Source organism: Pseudopipra pipra, chromosome 3 (assembly GCF_036250125.1).
Source record: "Pseudopipra pipra isolate bDixPip1 chromosome 3, bDixPip1.hap1, whole genome shotgun sequence".
Classification (NCBI taxonomy): domain Eukaryota; kingdom Metazoa; phylum Chordata; class Aves; order Passeriformes; family Pipridae; genus Pseudopipra; species Pseudopipra pipra.
In genome coordinates this window covers 12,664,035-12,687,727 of record NC_087551.1, presented here as the reverse complement: position 1 = coordinate 12,687,727, position 23,693 = coordinate 12,664,035, and the positions used below count along the sequence as shown (strand labels likewise).

The following is a 23,693-nucleotide window of genomic DNA, read 5'->3' as shown; positions in this document are numbered from 1 at the left end:
AGCAGCTGGGCCCTGTCTGTGCCAGCAGCTGAAAGGAGCAGCCTGGGGACAGCACACGGAAGCTGCTGCTGCCAGGGCAGGGGAAAGGCCCCAGGAAGGCTGAGGGCTTGGCATGCTGCTGGAAAGGCTGTGTCCCACCTGCTGGAACTTTCCTAGGAGGAAGGAAACCGCCCGAGACAGAGACACTGCCCCACACTGCAGTTTGAAAGGTGGAGAGAGGGGACGAGGAGAAAGAAATGTCCCTACAAGGGCATTGCTGTGGGAGGAGAAGATCACTCCATGTGTGTATTTGAAGAAACAGAGTGTGAGGGTGGGCAGCGGTCAGGGAAGGGTTGCAAAAGGCAGGGGTGAGAGCCAAGGGGGGAAGCCGGATGGGTGTCTGCAGCCTGCAGGGAAACAGAAGCAGCTCTGGGACAGCACAGGACAAGTTGTGCTGGAGATGGCCAAGGGCACTGACAAGGCATGTTAACTATTGCTTTTAGGACCAGAGCTTGTGCTTGCTTCATATATGTCAGAAGATTGCTTTAAAACATATTTTTGCAGCCAGACCTTATCACCAACAATGACAAACCTTATTAACCTGTCACAATTTGTATTAATAAAGAGTGTTATTCCCTGAACTGTTGGAGTGAGTTCTTTCAGTTGCCAGCAGTGGGAAACACTTCAGCAGGGTCTGCTGAGGGGTCTGGCTCAGTGGGAAACACTTCAGCAGGGTCTGGCTGAGATCCCCTCGCCAAGGGCACTCAAATCACCCTCTGATCTTGTGAATCTTTACGTGAAGGATCTCATTACAAGATGCCACGGACTGGTTGGACACAAGGGTCTCGACTTTCCTGGAGGCACTGACAGGCAAAAATCTAAACTCCCTCCTTTTGGGTGGCATTAAATTGCTGCAGCGAAGCAAGGTTGTCAAGGATAATCTGCTGCAAAAATACAAATATCTGCCTTCCCAGGCTGGGAAAGACTTGGTTCAAAGGTTTCAGAAAGTTAAAGAGGAAATTGTGGTATGCATGGAACAATGTCAGGCTAAGCAGAAATGTAAGGAAGGAAATGGTAAAGGTACAATTTGTGTAGTGTTATAAGCCTGTTTGTCTTGTGCACAATAAGAAGCTAAAGATTCACCTGCTTCTGAATGGATTTCTGATGTTGGGTCTTCTGTTTTGAAATCAGAAAATGTGGTGTTGAAGTCAGCCTTTGAGAGGGAAACAGGAGAAAAATCGGATCAACTTGTTGCTAAAAATGAGCTGCTTCAAACTGAGGTTGACCACCTTCAAAGTCTTGCTGCACCAGAGTGCAGAGAGAAACTGTTGCTAAAAAACCAGGTTCCTGGTTTGGTCAGGCAACTTCATAAATCAGTGTCTTACCCTGGCATTGAGACTTGGGAAACCACAGAGAACCCTGATTCTAAGTCTGAGGAGAGAAAGAAACCAGGAGACTTTGAAGTCCAGCTGATGTTTCTACAGTCTCCCCGCTTTCCTCACATTAATGAAAACAGAGTGAGTGATCTCTCTGATAATGAACAAAGGGAAGATTATTCTTTACCTCCCTCAAATTCCTTTGTGCCTGCAACTGAATCCACTAAAAAGCCTTGGTGTCAACGGGAGAACCCAACCCCGAAAACAACTCAGTTCAATCTCATTCAAGCGGCTAATTAGCAGAAGAATTATGGTGATAAGCCAGGACAAATTAAAAGCCAGCCAGTGAAATCCTATCAATACATCATATACCTTGGGATTCCAGTTGGTTCTCATCAACAGTTAATAAAATTTCCAATAGATATGGGGACACAATGTTCACAGCAAAATGCCAAAGCTGGGGTTAAAACCCAGACGAAAAAGAGTTAATCACTGGAGTAAAAGAAGCAACCAGAGTCTTCAACCAAGAGCTTCACCCTGTTACTGTTTTGTTGATATCACCCTTTTGCTTTTTATTCTAATAATCATATTGTATGTTAAAATTTGGACGATTACGAAACAGTCAGCTCACTGATTATCCTCATCAATACCAGACAATGCCCGCAGTATAAAGGCATAAACCTCTCCCAGCCCCTCCAGGAGCCCTCAAATCCCATCCCAGTCCCACAGGACACTCCCAACTTCCCCTCAAACCCTCCGAGGCCCTCAGACTACCTCCCAGACCCACAAAAGCCCACAAGACGCCCCCAAACCTCTCCCAGTTACCTCCAGCCCTCCCAGGACCCCTCAAACCCTCTCCTAGTTACCCCCTTCCCCTCGAGGATGCCCCCAAACTCTCTCCCAGTCCCTTCCCAGACCCCTGACGATTCCCCAAAACCCCTCATAGTCGCCCCAATCTCCCCAACCTCCCTCCCAACCCCCCAAGCTCCCCCAAACCCCTTCCCAGTTACCTCCACGACCCCCAACCCCTTCTCAGCCTCCCCATTCCTTCCCAAACCCCCTCCCAGTTGCCGGCCCATCCCCCAGTCTCGGGTGAGGAGGTGCCCCAGGCTGACGTGCCCACCCTGGCAGGGGGAGGCGTCCCCGCCCAGGGCGGTTCCAGCAGCACGTCGGGAGCCACCCCGTGCCCGGAAAGCTCCCGCCCACCCTGGAGCCACCTCAGCTGCCCCTGCAGGGGAGAAATCCAGCCCGGAGCAGAGCAGGGGGCGGGGCCGGGCTGGGCTGGGAGCTCGATGGACAGGGGCACTGGGAGAGCAGAGGAGAGACTGGGATGGACTGAGGAGGCACTGGGAGAGAAGGGAGACACTGGGATGGGCTGAGGGGGCACTTGGAGAAAGAAGGGAAAGTTATTTGCCCCTTTCCTGGGCACTGGAACACCCTCTGCACCTCCGTTCCCGGCCATGCCGGCTCTCCTTCCCCCCAAGCCATGAACAGGTTTTGGGGCTCCCTCATGGGTCGCAGCCAATAGAACGGCTCTGCTAGAGTGACGTCATTGGCAAATTATGTGGCCCCTCTCCTCGTGCTGGTGAGTCATCGATACTTCCGCGGGGGCTGCCGGGAGCGGGGCAGGGGAGGGGAGGGGGGGAGGATCGCGATTGATCCTGATTGGTCCCGATCACTCCTGGCCCCAGGGTCTCCCCCCGCCACGATGTTTTTTACGTGTGGCCCCAACAAGGCCATGGTGGTGTCGGGTGAGTTTGGGGGGTCTGGGGGCTCCTGGTGACCCCTCCAAATCTCCCCCAAGACTCTCAGGAACCGCCCAGATCCCCCCTAAGATTCCTGGGGACCCTCCGAAAGCCCCCCTCCTGGGGGCCGCCCCTCAGCCTTTCCCCTCCCCCCCAAATCTCCTGTGCGTCCCTTTAACCCTTGAAAATCTCCTGGAACCACCTCAGACCCCCAAACCCCCTCCTGGGGACCCCCCAAACCCTCTTCAGAACTCCTGGGCCCCCCCCCGACCCCGTCCTAAAATCTTTGGGGTCTCCCCAACCCTTTACGGTGGATTCCTCCGTCCATTTTTCCTCCTGGACTCCTGGGGGTCAACCCCCCCAAGAAACCACTGGGAACCTCCCAGTGTCCCGTCACGAGATTCTTGGGTCCCTCCCCCCCCCAACCCCCTGTGGGTGCCCCCATCCTTTCCTCCCCTCGAAAATACTCTTGGGGGTCCCCCAATGTCCCCCCCAGCCCGCATCCTGCCGGGGATGGATTTAGGGGGATCTCCTTCCCCTTCCCTCTGGCACGAAGGCAAATGCCCTCCCTGTCCTTCTTCCTTCGCCCCCAGGCAGAAAAGAGAAGAGAAACAGCCAGTTGGCCCTGGCAGGTGTGGATGTGTGCAGGCTGTGGTTGAGTGGTTGAGAAAGGAGAGGAGGGAGCTGGTGTTTGGGCCAAGTCCAGCAGGTGATGTCTTTTGTGTCTGGCAAGGCAAGGCAAGGCAAAGAGGAGCTTCTGTGCTGATGCTGTCACTTGTTTTTTGTGTCTGTTGAAACTGGAACAAGGAGGTTTGTCTGGGAAAAGTGCTGCCCTACTCCACATGGCCCCTTCCCCAGTCACATGTTGTTCTTTCTATTTTACTAGCAGTCCTTGGTCAGCTCCACAACCATCCAGCTGTCAGTGTTCACGGCATACCCATCAGCCCCTTCTCTTGTGGGCTCCTACGCTTGCCAGCCCTAACTGCTCCTAAGTTATCTTGCTGTCAGTTCATAAAGAGGTCTTGTCAAGTGTTACTGATTTAGAAACTAAACCCTGACATCTTTGTCTTTGCAAAAGATGTGTGTGAAAGGGCAGTGCTGCTGCAAAGCAGTGTTGAGCTTAACATTGGGTGACTTGACAGCTTCCTCTGCATCACCCATGCACCCTGGGTTTCTTTGAAAAGTACTTTTCACTCCAAATGTGACACCACATTAGCTTGTAGGACATCCTGTCCCCAAATGGATAACTCTAAATATTAATAATAAAAAAGTGACTCCCTCCATTATTCAAGAAAAGCTTGTGTCTCTGCACTAAAAGCATCCAAGGGTCATGTCCCCCAGTTTTCTGTCTGACAAGGGTTTGGAGGGGCTGCTTTTTGCAGGGAACCCTTGGGGGCCCCTTGCAGATGGGTGGGGCTGCACTCTGGGGGTGTAGGGCTTTGGTTCTTTGGTTGCCAGGGGCCACTATGAGTCACTGAGCCGGGGTGGGGACAATGGGCAGGGCTGGCTGGGACAGGCTGTGGCGCCTGTGACATAAAGGGGAGGTGTACCCGTGGAGCAGCTCTGCAGGGCCCATCAGGGGATGCTGCCCAGTGCAGCCTGTGCTGTGGGGAGTGCGCACACAGGGAGAGGCTGGGCCGGACGACGGCCAGGACAGCAAGGCTGCCCCAGGGAGTGGGTTCTGCCCCTGCCTGCAGGGCCCAGCCCCTGGCAGGAGCACCTTGGGCAGGGCCCGGTGCTGCTGCTGGGGCAGGGGGTGAGGCCTTGCTGCCTGCCAGCTGCCTGGGCCCCTATCCTTGCTGCGCCACATCCCCGAGGCTCCCGTCCCCACTCCCCCAGCGCCAGCTCCCTCCTTCCCAGCCCCAGCCAAGCCCTTCTCTGTGTCCTCCTGCAGGCCATGGCTTTCACAATATTCCTTTTGGTGCTTGTGCAAAGCATCATCCAGTCCCTGCAGGCGGTCGGGGAGGGGCTGCACAAGACTCAATGAGCTTGGAGGTCTTTTCCAAGCTGAAGGACTCTTGGATTCTGTGATTGTGTGCTGGATTCAGCTGGGTCCGTGTTAGCAGCATTAGTTTGCTCCCAAAGTTTCCTTGCTGTCAGCTCTTGTGGCCTAAGGCTTGAGCTCCTTTAGCTCCTTGTGCTGAGCTGCTGATGGGAAACGAGAGGCCTCTGCGAGCAGATTCATGGTCTTCCCTGTAGAACAGTGAGGGGGAAGGTGCTGTCAAGTGAGGAGTACTGTTTGTGTGTGGCCTCCTGTGTGGCCTCCTATGTGGCCTTGGCGCCTTTGAGGGGCTTGAAGGAGAAAAGAGCTTTGTTAAAGTGAGAAGTGAAATAGTGTGTTGGCTGTGGGAATGGGAAGGGAAGAGGAACAGGGAATGGGAAGGGAAAGAGGAATGGAAAGGCATCTGCTGATGCTGTCATTTGTTTGTTACGTCTGCATGTAGCAGGGAGATTGCCAAAACTGAAACCAGTACACAGTTGAAAGCTCAACAAAACAACATTTATTCCAAAGAAAGTAGCAAACAAAATGAGAAACCGAGAGACAGAAAAGAGAAAGGAAACAAGGCCCCAGGACAACCCCCATTCACTCAAGTGTTACTTACCAGGTAGTCTTACCAACCCCAGAATGCTTAGAATTCCCCATAGCAGAAGCTGCATCCTCATTATCCGCATTAGCCAATTTTCCTTAATGTGAGGAAAGCTGGGAGACTGTAGAAACATCAGTTGAACTTCAAAGTCTCCTGATTTCTTTCTCTCTTCAGACTTAGAATCAGGGTTCTCTGTGGTTTCCCAAGTCTCAATGCCAGGGTAAGACACTGATTTATGAAGTTGCCTGACCAAACCAGGAACCTGTTTTTTTAGCAACAGTTTCTCTCTGCACTCTGGTGCAGGCTGCAGACACCCATCCGGCTTCCCCCCCTGGCTCTCACCCCTGCCTTTTGCAACCCTTCCCTGACTGCTGCCCACCCTCACACTCTGTTTCTTCAAATACACACATGGAGTGATCTCCTCCTCCTTCTGGATGCTTCTCCTCCCACAGCAATGCCCTTGTAGGGACATTTCTTTCTCCTCGTCCCCTCTCTCCACCTTTCAAACTGCAGTGTGGGGCAGTGTCTCTGTCTCGGGCGGTTTCCTTCCTCCTAGGAAAGTTCCAGCAGGTGGGACACAGCCTTTCCAGCAGCATGCCAAGCCCTCAGCCTTCCTGGGGCCTTTCCCCTGCCCTGGCAGCAGCAGCTTCCGTGTGCTGTCCCCAGGCTGCTCCTTTCAGCTGCTGGCACAGACAGGGCCCAGCTGCTGTCCCATCCTGCGCTCAGCACAAGGGACGGGGCAGCCCTGGAGTGAGCGCAGACCCTCAGGCAGGGGGGATCTGCCAGTCCCTCTGACAGCCTGTTGGTCACAGCCTTGTGCTGGGCTGTCAGAGACCCTGCTCTGCCCCTCTCTGAGATGCCCCACGGCCTGAGGGACGGACACAGGGAGCTCTGTTCACAGAAGCACATCCCAGGGCTGCATTCAGGTGGATTCCCAGGGGATGTGACTCTCAAAATGAAGTGATCTCAAGACACTGTCCTTCCTGGCCTCTCTAGAAGTAGCCAACGGCGTTTGTGCTCACTCTGATTCCTCTCTGCACACACACACACACACACACGCACAGTATGAATGCTTAACTCTCTTCTTTACAGTGCAGATATGCTCATTTGATGTTCCTCCGTGGGGGACAAACAATCCTTATGAGGTGGAGAGATAGACCAGTGCTGGGAACGGTGATTGCAAGGGACTGGTCTGTGATGAGTGCACTGGGGCCCCTTGAGCAGGGGCCCCAGAAAACAGGGTCACAGACCAGACTATTTTGGTCACTGTTGGTCCTTCAAGAGTATTCATGGAGGCCTGGCTGTGGAAGGGACAGTGCTGTGTGCCCCCATCCTGTACAGTCACCAACTTCAGCTCTTCAGTGGTGCTTTATGCAGCAGGAAACTTCCTGGAGGTTGTTCTTGGCAGCAACTTTGAAAGAACACTTGAGCCTTCAGGCACCGCCCTGAGGAGATCCCCTTTCCTTTTGGAGCTCGGTTCTGTCCCAGCAGTGCCCATGGCCTGTCCCTGCCTGCATTGCAGGAATGACACACAGCAGAACTGTGACCAAGGAAGGCCCAGCACAGGGAGGGTGCGGCTGGGAGAGGCCAGGGCAGAACCCGCCAGGCATTCAGGACAGTGTCACCCTGAGCCAGCTGTGCTTTGATTAATGAAGAATCTTTGTCCGTATGCAGTTTTGGGAGTCAGGCTGGCAGTTCTGAGGCAGGTCTGGAAAAAGGAAACAACAGCCCTTATCCTAAATAAAGGAAGCCTGGAAGCTTTTGCTTTGTAGTGAATTGGTGGCGCAGCCTGGGCACTTCAATGGGCAGCAAGAGCTTTCTGGTGTGGCACTTTTGTCTGGGAGGAATCTTTGTCCGTATGGAATTTTGGGAGTCAAACTGGCAGGTTGAGCGCAGGGCTGAAAAAAGCAAACAACAGCTCTTATCCCCAGGAAAGGAAGCCTGGAAGGTTCGGCTTTCTGGTTCAGTTTGTCAGCCAACCTTGGCACTCGATGGACAGCAAGAGCTTCCTGGTGTGGCACCTTTTGTCTGAAAGGAATCTTCGTCCATATTCAATTTTGGGAGTCTGGCTGGCAGTGACAACACAGGGCATACCTTCCAGGTTTTCCTTCCTGAGCATAAGGGCTATTGTTTCCTGTTTTGAACCATGCCTCCCAACTGCCAACATGACTCCCGAAACTGCATACAAACAAAGATTCCTCCCAGTCTAAAGTTACCAGCACAGCAAGCGCTTGCTGCCCATGGAATGCCCAGAATGACACACCAGCTGCACCACAAAGCCAAAGCTTCCAGGCTTTCTTTCCTGGCGATAAGGGCTATTGTTTCCTGTTTTCAGCCCTGCCTCACATCTACCAGCCCAACTCCGAAAATTGCATACAAACAAAGATTCCTCCCACACCCAAGGTGCCAGCACAGAAAGCTCTTGCTGCTCATCGACTGTCCAGCCTGGCCAACCAACTGCACCACAAAAACAAAGCTTAAAGTTTTTCTTTCTTGGGGATAAAAGCTGTTGTTTCCTGTTTCCAGCCCTGCCTCACAACTGCCAGCCCGACTCCCAAAATTGAAAATGGAAGAAGATTCCTGCCAGAATAACGGTACCAGAACAGAAAGCTCTTGCTGCTCATGGAATGCTCAGCCTGGCCCACAAAGCCAAAGCTTCCAGGCTCTTTCCTGGTGATAAGGGCTGTTGTTTCCTGTTTTGAGCCCTGCCTCACAACTGCCAGACTGACTCCCAAAATTGCATACAAAGATTCCTCCCACACCAAAGGTGCCAGCACAGAAAGCTCTTGCTCCCCATGGATTCCCCAGGATGACAAACCAACTGCACCACAATCCAAAGCTTCTAGGCTTTCTTTCCTGGCGATTAGGGCTTTTGTTTCCTATTTTCAGACCTGCCTCCCAACTGCCAGCCCGACTCCCAAAATTGCATACAAACAAATATTCCTTCCAGAACAAAACTGCCAGAACAGAAAGCTCTTGCTGCCCATGGAGTGCCCAGAATGACACACCAGCTGTTCAACAAAGCAAAAGCTTCCAGGCTTTCTGGGGATAAGGGCTGTTGTTTCCTGTTTTCAGCCCTGCCTCCCAACTGACAGCCCAACTCCCAAAATTGCATATGGACAAAGATTCCCCACAAACTAAAGTTGCCAGCAGAGAAAGCTCTTGCTGCCCATGGAGTGCCCAGGCTGGCCCACCAACTGCACCACAAAGCCAAAGCTTCCAGTCTTTCTTTCCTGGAGATATGGGCTGTTGTTTCCTGTTTCCAGCCTTACCTCCCAACTTCCAGCCCTACTCCCAAAATTGCAAACAGACAAAGATTCCTCCCACGCCAAAGGTGCCAGCACAGAAAGCTCTTGCTCCCCATGGAGTCTCCAGGCTGACAAACCAACTGCACCACAAAGCAAAAGCTTCCAGTTTTTCTCTACTGGCGATAAGGGCTGTTATTTCCTGTTTTCAGACCTGCCTCAAAACTGCCAGCCTGACTCCCAAAATTGCATAAGGATGAAGATTCCTCCGAGGCAAAAAGTGTCACACCAGGAAAATTTTGCTGCCCATCAAGTCCCCAGGCTGGCCCACCAACTGCACCAGAAAGCCAAAGGTTACAGGCTTTCTTTTCTGTGGAGAATGGCTGTTTTTGCTTTTTTCAGCTCTCTGATAAAAATGCCAGATGGAGTCCTAAAATTGAATACGGACCTAACCCTAAACCTACTACTAAATCTTAACCATAACCCAAACCCTAGCCCCGACCCTAACCCCAAGTATAACCCTAACCCTAACATCAACCTTAACTCTAACCCTAACCTAACCCTAACCCTAAATCCTAACCCTAACCCTAAACCTAACCCTAAATCCTAATCCTAACTCCAATCCTAACCCTAACTCTAACCCTAAATCCTAAACCTAACCGTAACCCTAACCCTAACCCTAACCCTAACCCAAAACCCTCTTCCACTCTCGCACATCTGAGTTGCTAACCATAAACAGCCCAGCAGCTGAGACCCTGTAAAATGTCCTAACCTGCCTGACCATCCTATTAAGTTTAGATAAGGAGCAGAGTTGCTTTGTAAGCTTAAGAGGGGCCTCCAACACTCAAGGCTGTGAAACAACTCAGAAGCAAGAAGATACAACAATAATTTAGGGACTAGGATCAAGAGATACGTGCTAAAACCAGGAAAAGGACTGTAAGTGCAAAAAAGGGTCGCTAGATGGCAGTAAAGACCGTGTGAGAATTCCAGCTTTTCTCTGCAAATTTCCCTGGGAGAAGTGGAGCTGAAAAATTTTTGCCAGACAAAAACACTGCAAGAGAGACAGAACAGATAGCTGGGAAAGCTGAGAAGGGAAATGGAAGGCACCAGCCTTAAACTGCACACCTCCAAGGACCACATATTGCATGTTTTCCTCAGCTCCATGTAACCTGAAGCACTTTAAGGCTGGCAGAGTTCAGAACGTCCACTACAAGCTCCCGCACAATAAAACCGGCAAGGCCAAAAGTCGTTGCTGAATTCGCCCTTCTCCTTGCAGCCTTTCAAATCTGCACTACACCCTGGGACTAGGCACTTTCCTTCTCACATGGATGGACTCTCACCTTCTCTTCCACTCTCACAGATCTCACTTGCTAACCGAAAAGATTCCAGCAGCTGAGCCCATGCGAAATAGCCTAGAAGGAAAATTCACAGCTGATTTTACTCTTCCCCTGAAACCTAAGAACTACACCAAGCTCATGACTGCATTGCACTTCTCACCTCTTCCTACCAGCAAAACTCTCAATCTCACAGCCTAGATGGAAAGCAAGCAGTTTCAGACTACAGCTCAAAAAGAGAAGCGTGCCAAGAGAGGCTTTGGGTGACCTGCCCTTTCTAATTGCAAACTTCTAGGCACTCCCAGTTGAGTGGCAGGCAGTTTCCCCTTGCATCCTTTCAACTGTCACACCCCACACAGCACTACACCTTCTACTCAGCTGCAAGGAGAAGGGCTAATCCAGCAACAGGTTTGGGCCTGGCTGGTTTTACTGTGCGGGAGCTGTAGTGGACGCTCTGAACTCTGCCAGCCCAAAAGTGCTTCAGGTTACATGGAGCTGAGGAAAACGTGCAGCACAATCTTGGGGGTGTGCAGTTTAAGGCTGGTGCCTTCCACTTCCCTTCTCAGCTCTCCCAGCTATCTCGTTCTGTCTCTCTTGCAGTGTTCTTGTCTGGCGAAAATTTTTCAGCTCCACTTCTCCCAGGGAAATTTGCAGAGAAAAGCTGGAATTCTTACACGGTCTTTACTGCCATCTGGCGTCCTTTTTTTGCACTTACAGTCCTTTTCGTGGTCTTAGTAGCACACATCTCTTGATCTTAGTTCATAAATTACTGTTGTATCTTTTCTCTTCCAGTGAGTAGTTTCACAGCCTTGAATGTTGGATGCTGATTGGTTAATACTTTCAAGCTTAAAAACTCTGTCTCTTATCTAAAGTTTATAGGATTCTCCAGCAGGTTAGGACATTTTGCATGGGCTCAGCTGCTGGACTCTTTATGGTTCCCAAGACAGATCTGCGAGAGTGGAAGAGGAGAGTGCATATATGTGAGAAGGAAAGTGCCTAGCCCCAGGGTGTAGTGTGGATTTGAAAGGCTGCAAGGAGAAGGGCGAATCTAGCACCTGATTTTGTCCTGGCCCGCTTTACTGGGAGGGAGCTGTAGAGGACACTCTGGACTCTGCCAGCCTTAAAGTGCTTCAGGGAACAGCTAGCTGAGAAGACAGTGCAGTGCAGGTTGGTGTCTGTACAGTTGAAAGGCTGCAAGTGGAAAAGGGCTGCCACTCCATTGTGAGTGCATAGAAGTTTGGAATTAGAAGGGGTAGGTCACCAAAAGCTTTCTCTCTTGGTACACTTCCCATATGGTGCATTCTTCTCAGCTAGATGTACTCTGAAGGGTACATGTCATCCAGAATGCTTTTAGAGACTGCAAACTCCTGGACAGTATTGAAAATGCTACCCTTATTTGGCAAACTGTCTTACAAAACCTATGATAACCCACTTTGAGATTACCTGGCATGCTGCTAACTCAGCTGTAGAGGTGCTTGTCCATTGCCCTCTCGACAGTGTCTAGGAGGGCTTATATTCAGACAGGCAAATTTGAAATTAACTAGATGCAACAGGCCCTATGCTTGACTCCCTGATTGTTTCCCTGTGCTGGGAGACTATCATTAAGATACTGAGTAATTGTGTAGAGATACAGGCTGGACACAGCCAGATGAAGCCATGGGCAGGAAGCTGTACAGGGACCTGACAGTTCATGTGTACACTGCCGTGCCTGCTAATATGTCATTGCAGCCCTCTGTTACTCTGGATGGTGGAAGAGCTGCCTGTACCACACATGCACAATATTCATATTTATGAAAAAGGAACTGACCTATTTTCCCTAATGGTTTGTTTGATTATCTGTTAAGAAAGAGGTGGAGTAACTAATTAGCACAACATAGTTGGCACGAAAATCTGTTTACTTCCTCATTGGGATTTGAACCTACAAAGACAATTACCTTTGTAATACTGCCAGATGGACATCCCTACCAGAGAAAACCAGACTCAGCTCTCTCTCAAGAAGGCCATGGCCACACTTAAACCTGGGCATAAGACTTATGACAACACTCCAGAGTCACATAGAGGAGCCAGAGGTCACATTCAAGAGAAACACAAGTTTGCTCCATATCACAGGAAAAGAAGATTGTGCTCTTTCAATGACAAGCCAGTATTGTGCCTTTTTCAGATCACAAACCAAGGCTAGAGGCTGTATTTATGGATCTGTCATTGGCATCTTTTTCAACCCTGATAGTATTCAGATAATCTATAAAATTTCTCCCTGTATCATCAGGCCAGAACTCTTTCTCTTGTGAAAAACATATCTTCCCAGAATACCTCTAAATCAAACTTTCAGCAGAGGTATCTGTCATAGGTTTGAAAAGAGATGTTGGAATTTTTTCCCTAGTGTCCCGTTTTTCCCGTTCCCCCCCGCGCTCCCCATCTGTTTCTTCCGGGATGGGGGGAGTCCGGGAGGGAGTGGGGGATGGAGCGAAGCTGCACGCGCTTGGCAGCGCAGGAGCAGGGGAACGGGGAGGTTCCCCAGGGAAGCGCGGTTGCTGGGGGAGCACGCCTCGAGAGGCTCTTTGTTTGGAGGGTTTTTTTGGTTTTGGATGGCCGACCGGACAGAGCGGGGAGCCCGGTTTCGGCTGACTCCTCTTTTCCTGAGAGGAAATTTTTTTCCCCACGGGACACCTCGCAGAAAACGACTGAGAGAGAGAGACCGACCTATCTCAGAGCGAGGTATTCTGCCTTGGGACTGCCTGTGGGAAAAAGGACTCCTTCATTGCTGACTGTGAAACCATCGGCTGCTGGCTGCTGTGGGCACACAAGGCTACGAGCAGCTGTTGAACTGCCGGGACTGGTCTTTCCTTCCCCCACCTTCCCTTCCCCCCCCCGCCGGGTTGCCACGGGTTTCTCTCCCCCCACCTGGGGAATTGGGACTTTGTATTGTTTCTTCTGAAAGTTTTTGATTGCACCATTTGTTGTTTATTCAGCTTTTGTTAATAAAAAGCTGTTCTTTTCCTTTTCCACACTTCCACCTGAAGTTTCTTGATTTCTAAGTTGTAATCTTATTAAACTACGACAGTATCCATGTATGTGATGCAGCTGCAGAACACACTACTAGAAATTTGATTAGGAATAAATGCAACAGATGCAGCACCAGGCATCAATACAGGAAATAAAGCAAAGATATACATCACAAAAGTCAGAGTTTTAATGATAAATTAACAGGTAAGAAAGATAATAAAGAATCCATGAGTTCTGTTTGACATATCTTTTCCACATCAGATTCTTAGTCTTCAATTAGATGGAAACTATCATGGGAAAAAAGTGTGAGCTTTAGCACTTCAGCATCCACCAGCAGTATCAGTCTGAAAGCAAAGTTCGGGATTTCATTCTTGGTACCGCTTGTTAGCAAGTTTTTCTGATCAGCTAATGGCTTCTTTTCTCTCATTCAGAATAAGCGTCTGTGGAGCACCCAACACAATCTTCAGAAGTGATGCATCACCACTCATGTTCTGTGGCACTTTTCAAGCCACACAACCAACTTTTTGTATGAGAATGGCTTTACATTTCCACTTCAGCTTTGATCTTCAGTCCACTCACAGGACAGCTCACAGATACATTACTGGTTTATATATCATTAAAACAAAGTTGCCCATGTCCTGACATTCCTTACAAATTTACAAGTCCACTTTCAAAAAAAAGCAAGCTGCTTTGTCACTTTGGCTGTGAATCAAGTTTACAGTTTTCTTTCACTTTAAAACTCCAACCACTCTGTCATATAAATACAGTTTGATGGAGAAATCTCACCACCTTCATGACAATCATCAAAAACCTGCAAAGGAAAGCCCTGTGTCAGCAGAGTAATTACTTTGTTAGATAGTGCTCACATGTTTTCTGCTTCTTCCCCAGTAGGAAAGCATTAGTCTAACACAGGCCAAAATCTAGCCAGCTCTGAGGAAGAAGAGCAAAACAGATCCCCCCATAGTAAATGCTGCAAACAGACATGCTGGCAAGTTTTACCTACCTACCAGTTTACAGTCCAGGGCAGAGAGACCAAAAGCTAGACAGAAATAAGCTAGCTTGTGAAAAACATTGGCACACTTGGGATCAGAAATATAATTTGGAACGGGCTACATTTGACAGCATTCTTTCACATACTGTCCAGTAAAGAGACTGGATGTAAGTAGGAAATACCCTGGTAGACCAGGTGCTTTAGACCAACTAAAGAACCTTCCTCTTACACCATAGCTAAGGCATCATGGGTAACTCTTAAGCACAGTTGGCTTAGAAAACCATGAGGCTCGCTCATGGGCAGAACCTTGCAATGGCCATTTGCAGGACTATATTCAAGATCTGCATGCACACATCTAACCATACACAGAATTAGCTACTCACAGGGCAGAGTCCACAGGGTGTCCTGACTAATCCAGTGGGTTGTATGAGAGGACTAACGGCTCTGTACAACTTCATCTGTCCATCCACACTGCCTACTGTCCCTTCCTTTGCAGCAATAATCGTCATCTCCACTTTTCCATCATATATCAGCGTATTTAAAATAGTTTCAATGTCTTCCATTGACAACTCTACCTAAGAAACAATATGTAAAAGAAATATTAGGAAAGATGGATGCCAGTAAGTCCTGCAAGGAGAAAATAAGCAAACACCATGAGTAACAAATCCTCAGAATTCTAACCTAGTTCAGAAAAAGGCACCATTCTTACTTGGGAACTTTATGGGATTGTGCAGATGCAAAAATAAAAGCAAATACTAATACTACCTCCTACCTACCAAGCACTTATGAATTGCACTAGCCTTGGTTTACCAAAAAGAACTTCACTATGCATCTGAAGTGTCTACATCATCCTAGCATGATACAGTTCCAGTTTTGCAGGAAAATAATTGTGAAAGAAGAAAAAGACAAGACTGCTGAAGATACACTTATTGATGGTGACCAATAATTGTGAAGGTTATTTTCCCCTCTTTTTCTTTTTCTCTCCCCTAAAACTCCTTGAAATGCACAGGTAAACTTCAGAGAAATGATAAAATATAAACAAGCTGAGACGACTAACAAGGACGTGAATGCTAATTCTTTTATACATCTTTGAAAACCCAGATGTACAAGCTATCCTGGAATCCTATGCATCAGTGATCCTCCCCAAAAAGCAATAAAGCTTCAAAGCTCACCTCCACTAAACTGTAGGGTTCTAAGGCACTTACAAGACCTTCACATAATCTGCAGTACCCAACTCCCATAGCAAGTCATGCACTGACAATTTGAACTGTAATAAGATTAATCTGTTCTGACCTTACTGATTCCCAGTTCACAGATGTATTTCCACACCTCATGCGATGAGGCAAATGAACTGTTTCGCTGTATCATGGGGTTCTGTTTGCTTTCTTGAGCTGCCTCTGCCTGAGAAAAAAAGCGAAGATTAGTTATAGTCAGTACTCACTGCCAAGAGCCTCCTTCATGGTTCAGTTTCAGGCAGACTAAAGTATAAAAGTTGATTTCCAAACCATTTCTGGGACATGTTTAGCATTTAAAGCCATATCCTTAAGACTGATGTATATGAGACAATGCAGTGCACAATCAAATATAATTTTATACTAAATGACACAAAATTTACACTGCAATTTGATTAATATGAAGGAATATCAGCATTTGGCATTTTGTTGACAAAAAAAAAATTTCTGCTGTACCTAGTGCCAGTTAAAACATATTTTAATGGAATAGACAAATGCTGCAAACTGCAGACATATTTAATGAACAGCAGGCTTCTCCTGCAGTTAGACTAGGGACAATTGTCTTCTAAGCAGAGCTAGCTGATTTGTCTTCTACCCTCTCAGAAATGAGGAGCTCTGCAGGAAACACAGTGACTTTTGCTAGACTTTTTGGTCCTGTGTACTTTGGTGCCTAGTTTGTCATTGGACATCGGCAATAAAAGGCTTCACTCCTTGGACAGGTTATAAGAATATCCATCATTAAAATGCAACACCATCACATGTGCTGTGACAAAAATAATAGTCCAGTACAGATTGCCAATCTAGCTGCAATAATGGCTAACACCTATGGAAAATTTAAGCCTTGTTTGGTACCAGTTTTATAAAGAAAATAATTACTTGCACAACACAAATGGAAGGTGGCTCAAATATTGACACTCACCTTACTTTGCAGAAATTTAAAACACTGCTGATTTAACACCTCCACAAATTCAGACTCAAAGTCTTGGTCGCTGTACCAAGCGCCACCAGTCACTGACCGGTCAGGCTGCAGGTTATACAGCATATAGACCTTCTTCTTGGATGCCTGTTAGAGAAAAGGGTACAGCTCTCAACAGGTGAAAGTATTCCTCGAGAAAGGAAAATCTAAGCAGATAATTCATTACTCCTATACCTCAGGCACAGCAATTCAGCTGACTCAAGTTATCCTTAACATGTTTGACCCTCTGGTAAAAGAGAGATAAAGAGACAATCACCACATTTCGATTCCTAATCATTTTATAACATAGTGTTAGAGGAGAGAACCCTGCTAACAATATGGACACAATACAAACCTCACAGAAGATCTGAGTTTAATTTTACTCTATTGACTATAATCCCTCTCTGCAGTCAAAGGAGAGCAGGAAAGTGTCCTTAAAAGACAGCAAAGACAAATGTAATGGAGAAGCTTTTGACTGTTTCTGCAGGATTGAACCCATGCACGGATGACAAGGATTTATGTGATTAAACCCTGCAGCTGATGTTAGCCCTTGCGAGCCCACTCTTTCCTGCCACACCTAGACGGCGGGAATGGGAATGAATGCTGCTTCAGTCCTGAGAGTAGCAGTCAGTTAAAGGACAACGGTTATCCAAAAGTTGTCCAAAGAATTACTCAACAACTGAAGCAGTTTCAGCAGTGTTACATCCCCTGAATGATTAGATAAAGCCAGCATCCCTCAAAAGAACATGAAAAAGCTACTGCTTTTCTATGTCCAACTTCTCTATTTCCATCTGGTTTACCAGACCCCACAACAAAACAGAATCTCTGCTGAAAACTAGAAGAATGTCCAAAGAACAGGCTAACACAAATGATTTGTAAATAGGCAGGTAAGGGAGAACAGGATACTGCATAAGTATTGTAACAGTGTGATAAACACAGAAAAGGATAAGCCCTACTCTGGTACGTGGACTGTTTGCAATAGGAAAGTAGCTAGAACTTGAATAACTGCAACAAAGTAGAGGAACCAAGACTGAAACAGAATCAAATGTCTTGGAAATTGTTTGAAGTAAACAATACAAATCCAGTATGAACCAGATAACTGAAGGAAGTTTCAGGAGATCCAGAGGAACCTTGCAAAGCCACTTGCAGCTAGGTAACTATATCACTAGTGTGGCTGAGTTTGCTTCAATATCAGAAATACCTAATTGTGCAACAGCAACATTGGGACCAATTGAGAAAGAGTAATTATGGACAGGTTGCTTATTTGGGTGGAGACTGAGTGGAGAAAGGAGGAAAGAGTGGTAGAAAAGAGAGTTAACAAACACAAGAAGAGAATAAGGCGTAAAAGTCAGAACAAGAGAGGGCAGGATAAGCAGACAGCAGGACTGTGGATGCATACAGACAGCAGAGAAGCTGACCTGTGGACCCAAGCCCACTGGGATGCTGGGGGAAACCCAGCAGGCTCTGCCCTAGGTTTATGTCATAAAGACCAGGTATGGGAGTGCAGGGAAAAACAGTGACAGAACTGCAGATTAGCAACAAGCAGTGCAAGGAGGTTTGTGAAGGGTAGCAGAACTGTAACAACAGTTGTGTGCAACAAAGAACTGAGAGAACTAAAACTCCAATTTGATTGTAATGGCATATAATTAATAGTGGGGAAGAGTGACAGAATTGTATATTAATAGTGATGTTTATTAATAGTATATTGGTTATTTAATAAACATTATAGCCTCTCATATCTGTTGCACCTCAAACCTGCACACTAAAGGCAGAGTCAAACACTGGTGCACAGTGAAAGAGCTGGAGGTAGGATGAGGTTTCTCTGCTCTCAGTCCTCTCTTAAAAGCATACAAAAGAATGCAGCAAGTGTTTGAAATTGTTTTTAAAAAGTCACAAAATACTCACTGCCACAGATTTAACTGCTTTAATTAGTTTCTTGCTTTCCAAATTTTTCAGTATCTTGTTGATCTCTGTTAAAGGCAAATTACTTTTGTATCTAATGTCCCTGCTCCAAATACCTGTTTAAAAACAGAGAAATGAACAGAAAATAAATAGACAGAACCATTTGTTTCTGTGCATACTCACAAACCAAAAGCCACAACACTGCTTAACTCACTTGCCTACCACAGGATGTATCCTTGATCCCTATCACTCCCAGCAGAAGGGAGGGAACTGACAGAGGGGATTTGGACAAAACAAACAAGTGAAAAAAGCAAGACATACATATCACAACCACCATACTGTCCTCTTGCCCTTTACCTCTCCTCCCAGAGCACTTACAAGCGGACTCCATTCACTGCCAACATGAATGCACCACAGAAACGCTCTTACTGACTAGTACTTCTTTGTAACTAACTAGTGTTTGCTTCAACAAAAATACAACAACTAGTTCTACCTTCTGACTCTCAACCACAGTGTGCAATGAACGCTAAGAAAGCCCTGTCATTAGCAGTGGTTTCTGCCAGCAGGACACCTGTTAAATCCTGGTTCTGCATTTTCTTTTAAGTAGGGAGTGTTCTGCAGATACTTTGGCTTGACAGTCCCACAGATAACTTGCAATTCTTATTCCAAGTCTTCTAAAAGAGCCCCTCCCAAAAGTCAACCAGGACAGGTTATTTTAACAGAGAAACATGTCACCTTCTCTTTCGTTTTTAAAAAAGCAGATATATGGAACATTAGCTACAGATCAGGTATGGGGACTCAAAGTTTTATATTTGTATTGTATGGGAAGAATTTACAAATTTGGATAGGAATGGTTCCATAAGCAAACAGTTAGTACCATTCACAATCATAATTTAAACTACCTTTGTTGCCTGCATCTTCTATAATTTGGTAAACCAGCTTCTCTTGATTGTCAGAGCCTTTCATTTTACTGTAAAAAAAGACATATCAAGATTTTTGAAAGGTCCAAAATTTGAAAGAAAATGGAGATTTTTTTAAAAACTACAAACAAGTACTATAAAACCCAAAAAACAATGCACAAAAAAACCCTCTACACAGTTAGTCAGCCATTGGCAAATATAATACATGATAGTAAACCTCTCTGGATCAAGTCAAGCTTGCCAGTGAGAAGCCACAGAAAAGAGAAAAGAGAAAGAAAAATGAAAGAATATGGAAGAAAAAAAAGTGACTAAGCAGGAATCACTCAACTTGTCATAACAATGGGGAACTTGGTGTCACATACAAACACAACTTCAGAAAGTCAAACACAGCACGAAACAGAATTTAAGATAATCTGTCTCTAGGCAGAACATCTTCAGAAGGATAGTAAAATGCTCCTAACTCTAGAACATGCCTTTTCACTGGTCCAAGAAAGCATAAACTCAGCAATCCTTTTCTAAAGCATTTGAAAGAAAGGATGATACACCTGCACTAAGGATAATTTTGAAGCATATTTCCTTCCAGAAGTATGTCTAGGCATCTTTTACTTAGGTTTACATAGCCATTGCAAGACATGGTTTGGAGGTACATTTTAATAAATCAAAGAGCATGAGTTCAAGTGGCCTCCTGGGACAGCTGTAAATATCAGTGCTGATCCTGTAACACGAGCAGTGAGGAAGTTCACAGAACCCCAGTTAGCAGAAGGTTTGGTCAGGCTTCAGCTGGGTTTCACCTGAGCATATACGTACATATGTCTGCAGAGATCACTTTGCTGTCATTTAGACCAGGAACTCTGCTAGGAAGTTAGAGCTATAGTCCCATGGCACCTTCTGCTCAGTAGAGAACACTACACCTAAAACAGATTTCAGGGTGAGCTCAGGGGAGTTAAATGTAAACAAGCAGTTATGTTCTGTGACATCCATGTGACAGAATCCACATTACACTGCTGACTGACTTCTCAGCTATGCTGCATGAGTTGCAGAATTGTGTTCCAAATATATTTATCCAGCAAACACAAGCTTACCTCGCATTTTGAGAATCTTTGATTCTATACAGGAGACCTGCATTGCTCCTGAGAAGGTCCAGTTGCCCCTAGGAGAGATGGGCACAACGCATTTACTTTTCTTCAAAGAGCTTGTTTCAGAAGGTGGTAAAGGATATTCCTAAATTCTAAAATAAAAAACTTATTTAATGTCAACTAAATAATAAAGAAAGAAAACTAACATTTCTAACTACTGGAAACAATAATAGCCCTGAGAATATTTTCTCCCTACAAGTACAATAATACTCTTGAGGATCTTTTTTTTCCTTGACATGTATCCACTCATCATCAGCTATCAGAAATAACAAATAGTTCCTGACCCTTCCCACAACATTTATGCACTTCCTATTACTTCTCCTAACTTTCATATGGTAGGAGGGATATCAAGTTCTTGTGTACTTTACTCTCACTTTCCAACAAAACACTCATTTGCATGACAATCCAAAAATCACAGTGGAGTTCTACTGCATAAGCTTTGCTACTGGAACTTGGAATTGTTCAAAGTTCTACTTTTTACTAAGTGGACATCACTGGAAAGCTGCCAACTAGGATAGGCAGTGACTCTCAGAAGCAAGTTAAGGGCATCTCTCACACACAGAAAAATTCTTCTGCTCTGGACACTTGTGCCTAGGCCAGGAAAATCCTTATTTCCTATTTTGAAGAGGCAAGCAATTAGACAAGCCTAAGAGCGTAACCCTGTATAACAGCATTAATTAACATTTTCATTGCCAGCTGATCCTTTCCTACAGTTACAATCTTGTTTCTTAGAGATTTACATTACCTGGCTGACTGAAGCTTACACTTCAGTGCTCTGCTACAGATGAGGTACTTGAAGATTAAATCAAAGTACCAGATGCCTATTAAGGCTGAGCTCTCACTGCCATTTACCCCCACATCTGAAGTACTTTCTAGATCTTCCCACATACTCCCCACTTCTAAGCATCAATTTTAAACAAATTCCAAAGACTTAACTATCTTTGAAGCCTCATTATGAAATCTGGACAGCCCTTTCAAAGTTATTGAACACACTTAGTAACATCTATAACAGAACTCATTTATAACAGAAAGACAAAAAAGAGAAAGATTACTTCCAGTGATACCTAGTATGGATCATAGGATCAAAGTTAAGAAGTTTCTTCAGCTAGTAAAAAAAACCAAACCCAAACAAAACAAAAAAAGCCAACCACCACACCTTGCTCAGTTTGGATACTTTCCACTATCCTTCTTTCTAAGAAGCAAGTTGCCCTCTTTTTCAAAGTGCTCTCTGGACTGCACCACTCCGACTATTTTATTTCCTGACTCCACATGCTCAGGAAGCAGCTAGGTATGGAACCAAAAGGAACCTTGATCTTTTAAAGAGCTGCTACTCAAGTTTACACCACACTGACCCAACAAGACTGAACAGCTACTCTCTATTCTTGAACACTTGGCCGGAGTAGCCGAGTGTGATCCTTGCTCCCATCTTAGGCTGACTCCTGATACAGTAAACAGAAATGCCCAGTGAGGCACGTGAAATTTACAGAAAATACAAAAAAATTCCTTGACATGTTTCACCTGCATGTTATCAGAGTAATCCACAACCTTGGGATTTTGTGAGGGGTTCAGAGAAGACATATAAAAGCATGGGCTAACATCCATCCTTTTCTCTCCAGCTAATTCATTCTCGATCATTAATGGGCCTTGTGGTTATCACCCGTGGCCATCTTTCCACCTGATGAATCCCTGCAACTATACTTGCACCCAACTGGTACTCTAGACCATTGTAACACATTTTGCTTTACAAAGTAACACATAGTGAAAAGACCAAAAAACTCTAAACACATCAAAAAACCCAAATGTCGTACTTCTCAGTGGTAGCTTCCTCACCCAGTGATCCACATCGATATACACCTCCATGTTAACTTTGTATTGCAGACTAGAAAGAGTCAGTTGAGGCACACCTTAATTAATTTTAGCAATCATTAGTGCTTATGGCTACCAAAAGTAAACTGTGGCAACTATATATCATGGCAAATGCTGCTAAATCCAACGGGATCAATCTGCTAGCCCTGCCCAACATGCAGACTGTACATACAGAGTATGTATGTACATGCTCTGGGTTGGCTGAGATAGAATGAGGAAGGTGAGATCCCCCTACCATGGAGAGCAGCCTGTTGATGGCCACAGCTCGCTGCTGGGCTTCCATGTGAGGCATGTCATTCTGGATCACCTGGTCTGTGATACCATGAGGGAATTGGTGGCATAGCTCAATAATCCTGCGGGAGGAGAAAAGCGAGTTTAAAGTCATGTTCTGTCGCACCTGAAACCAAATTCAAGTATTAGAGTCAGGATGGAAGAGAGTGACGAGAAAAACTCAGGGCAAAAGTATCCAGCGACTGTTTCTTGGTCATGTCTCTTGAGGGAACCCAGCATCTACTCCCTTGTGCTGACAAATACAAACCTGCCCCAGCTGCTGGACCAACTACCTCTGCCCTTGCTGACAACACTGAGTGTGGTGCTCTATTTTACTTTTGTGTTGTTTTCATTATTAACAACATGGATTTAAAGCTCCCTGTATGTTTTATTATACAAAAGGTTCCAATGGAAAGGAACTGGTGACTAGTCAGAGAAGGCAAATAGTGATGAAATACCTTTAAGAAAAAAAAAAATTCATGTAAAAAAACCACAATTCCCTTTTCCAAGACCAGAAAAAACACCAAGGCAGCCAAAGGTGACCTGACCTCGTCTCCCACTGCCACCTAAGCATCTCTCAGCACGAAATTCTCAGTACCTCAAACAACTGCAACCCTCTCCTTCAGCACCTATTTCCTGACCACACTCAGGCCTCGAACCACAGCCCCCAGGCCTTGAACAACACCCCTCAAGGCACCGGCACGCCCCACGCCTGTCTCCCCCACGCCAAAACAAGTCTCCCTGGCCCCTTGCGGGCCTTCACACACCCCTACTGCGTCTTGCCTCTCCTCTCGCCCGGCAGTCTCTCCATCTGCCACGAGAGAGCCCCCCAGGGCCGCCCGCCCCGCACCTGCTCTCGATATCCATGGGGTCGGGCACCTCCGGCTTTACCTTCACCTCCGCCATGGCGCGGCCGGCCTGGCGCGGCGAGATGACGTTTGAGACGGGCAACGGAGGGGGGCGCAACGACCAATGGGAGCCGGGAGAGGCCGGCGCGCGGCGGCCGTGGAAACGGGACGGCGGCGGGGCCGGGCGGGTGAGCGGGGCCGGCACGGCGGGGAGGCAGCGGGGCTGGCACAGCAGGGATGGAGCGGGGCGGGGGACCAGGCTGGGCCGGAAGGGGACGGAAAGCGGGGCCTGGCCGCCCTGTG

At 46.8% G+C, this 23,693-nt stretch overlaps 2 protein-coding genes and 1 long non-coding RNA gene across 7 annotated transcripts in view; 2 read left to right on the top strand and 1 right to left on the bottom strand.

Annotated features, from left to right (window-relative positions):
• The first annotated feature begins 2,509 nt into the window (after positions 1–2,509).
• Positions 2,510–13,274, top strand: LOC135410943 (uncharacterized). The gene is made up of 2 exons (XR_010428942.1): positions 2,510–2,940; positions 8,215–13,274. It is a non-coding gene; the product is annotated as an uncharacterized LOC135410943 (long non-coding RNA).
• A 161-nt stretch (positions 13,275–13,435) lies between these two features.
• POLR3F (RNA polymerase III subunit F) lies at positions 13,436–23,529 on the bottom strand. Of its 4 annotated transcripts, none has more exons than XM_064647894.1 (9): positions 23,434–23,528; positions 22,508–22,625; positions 20,353–20,420; positions 19,253–19,320; positions 18,354–18,466; positions 16,413–16,556; positions 15,555–15,662; positions 14,645–14,836; positions 13,436–14,081 (listed from the first exon to the last, which is right to left on the bottom strand). In XM_064647894.1, the coding sequence occupies exons 2-9, from the start codon at positions 22,562–22,564 to the stop codon at positions 14,004–14,006; spliced, it is 828 nt and encodes a 275-aa protein (XP_064503964.1). In that variant the 5' UTR covers positions 22,565–22,625; positions 23,434–23,528; the 3' UTR covers positions 13,436–14,003. The 4 variants fall into 4 exon arrangements, with proteins under 4 accessions (XP_064503964.1, XP_064503963.1, XP_064503966.1 ...); XM_064647893.1 differs by having other exon boundaries at positions 23,393–23,501; XM_064647896.1 differs by lacking the exon at positions 19,253–19,320 and having other exon boundaries at positions 23,434–23,529.
• DZANK1 (double zinc ribbon and ankyrin repeat domains 1) overlaps positions 23,478–23,693 on the top strand; it is a 28,403-nt gene continuing 28,187 nt past the window's right edge. Inside the window, exon 1 of one of the 2 annotated variants that reach the window (XM_064647883.1) lies at positions 23,478–23,578. In XM_064647883.1, the coding sequence (XP_064503953.1) occupies positions 23,515–23,578 (64 nt within the window). In that variant the 5' untranslated portion in view covers positions 23,478–23,514. The remainder of the gene's footprint in view (positions 23,579–23,693) is intronic. The other variant, XM_064647884.1, reaches the window with a different exon arrangement.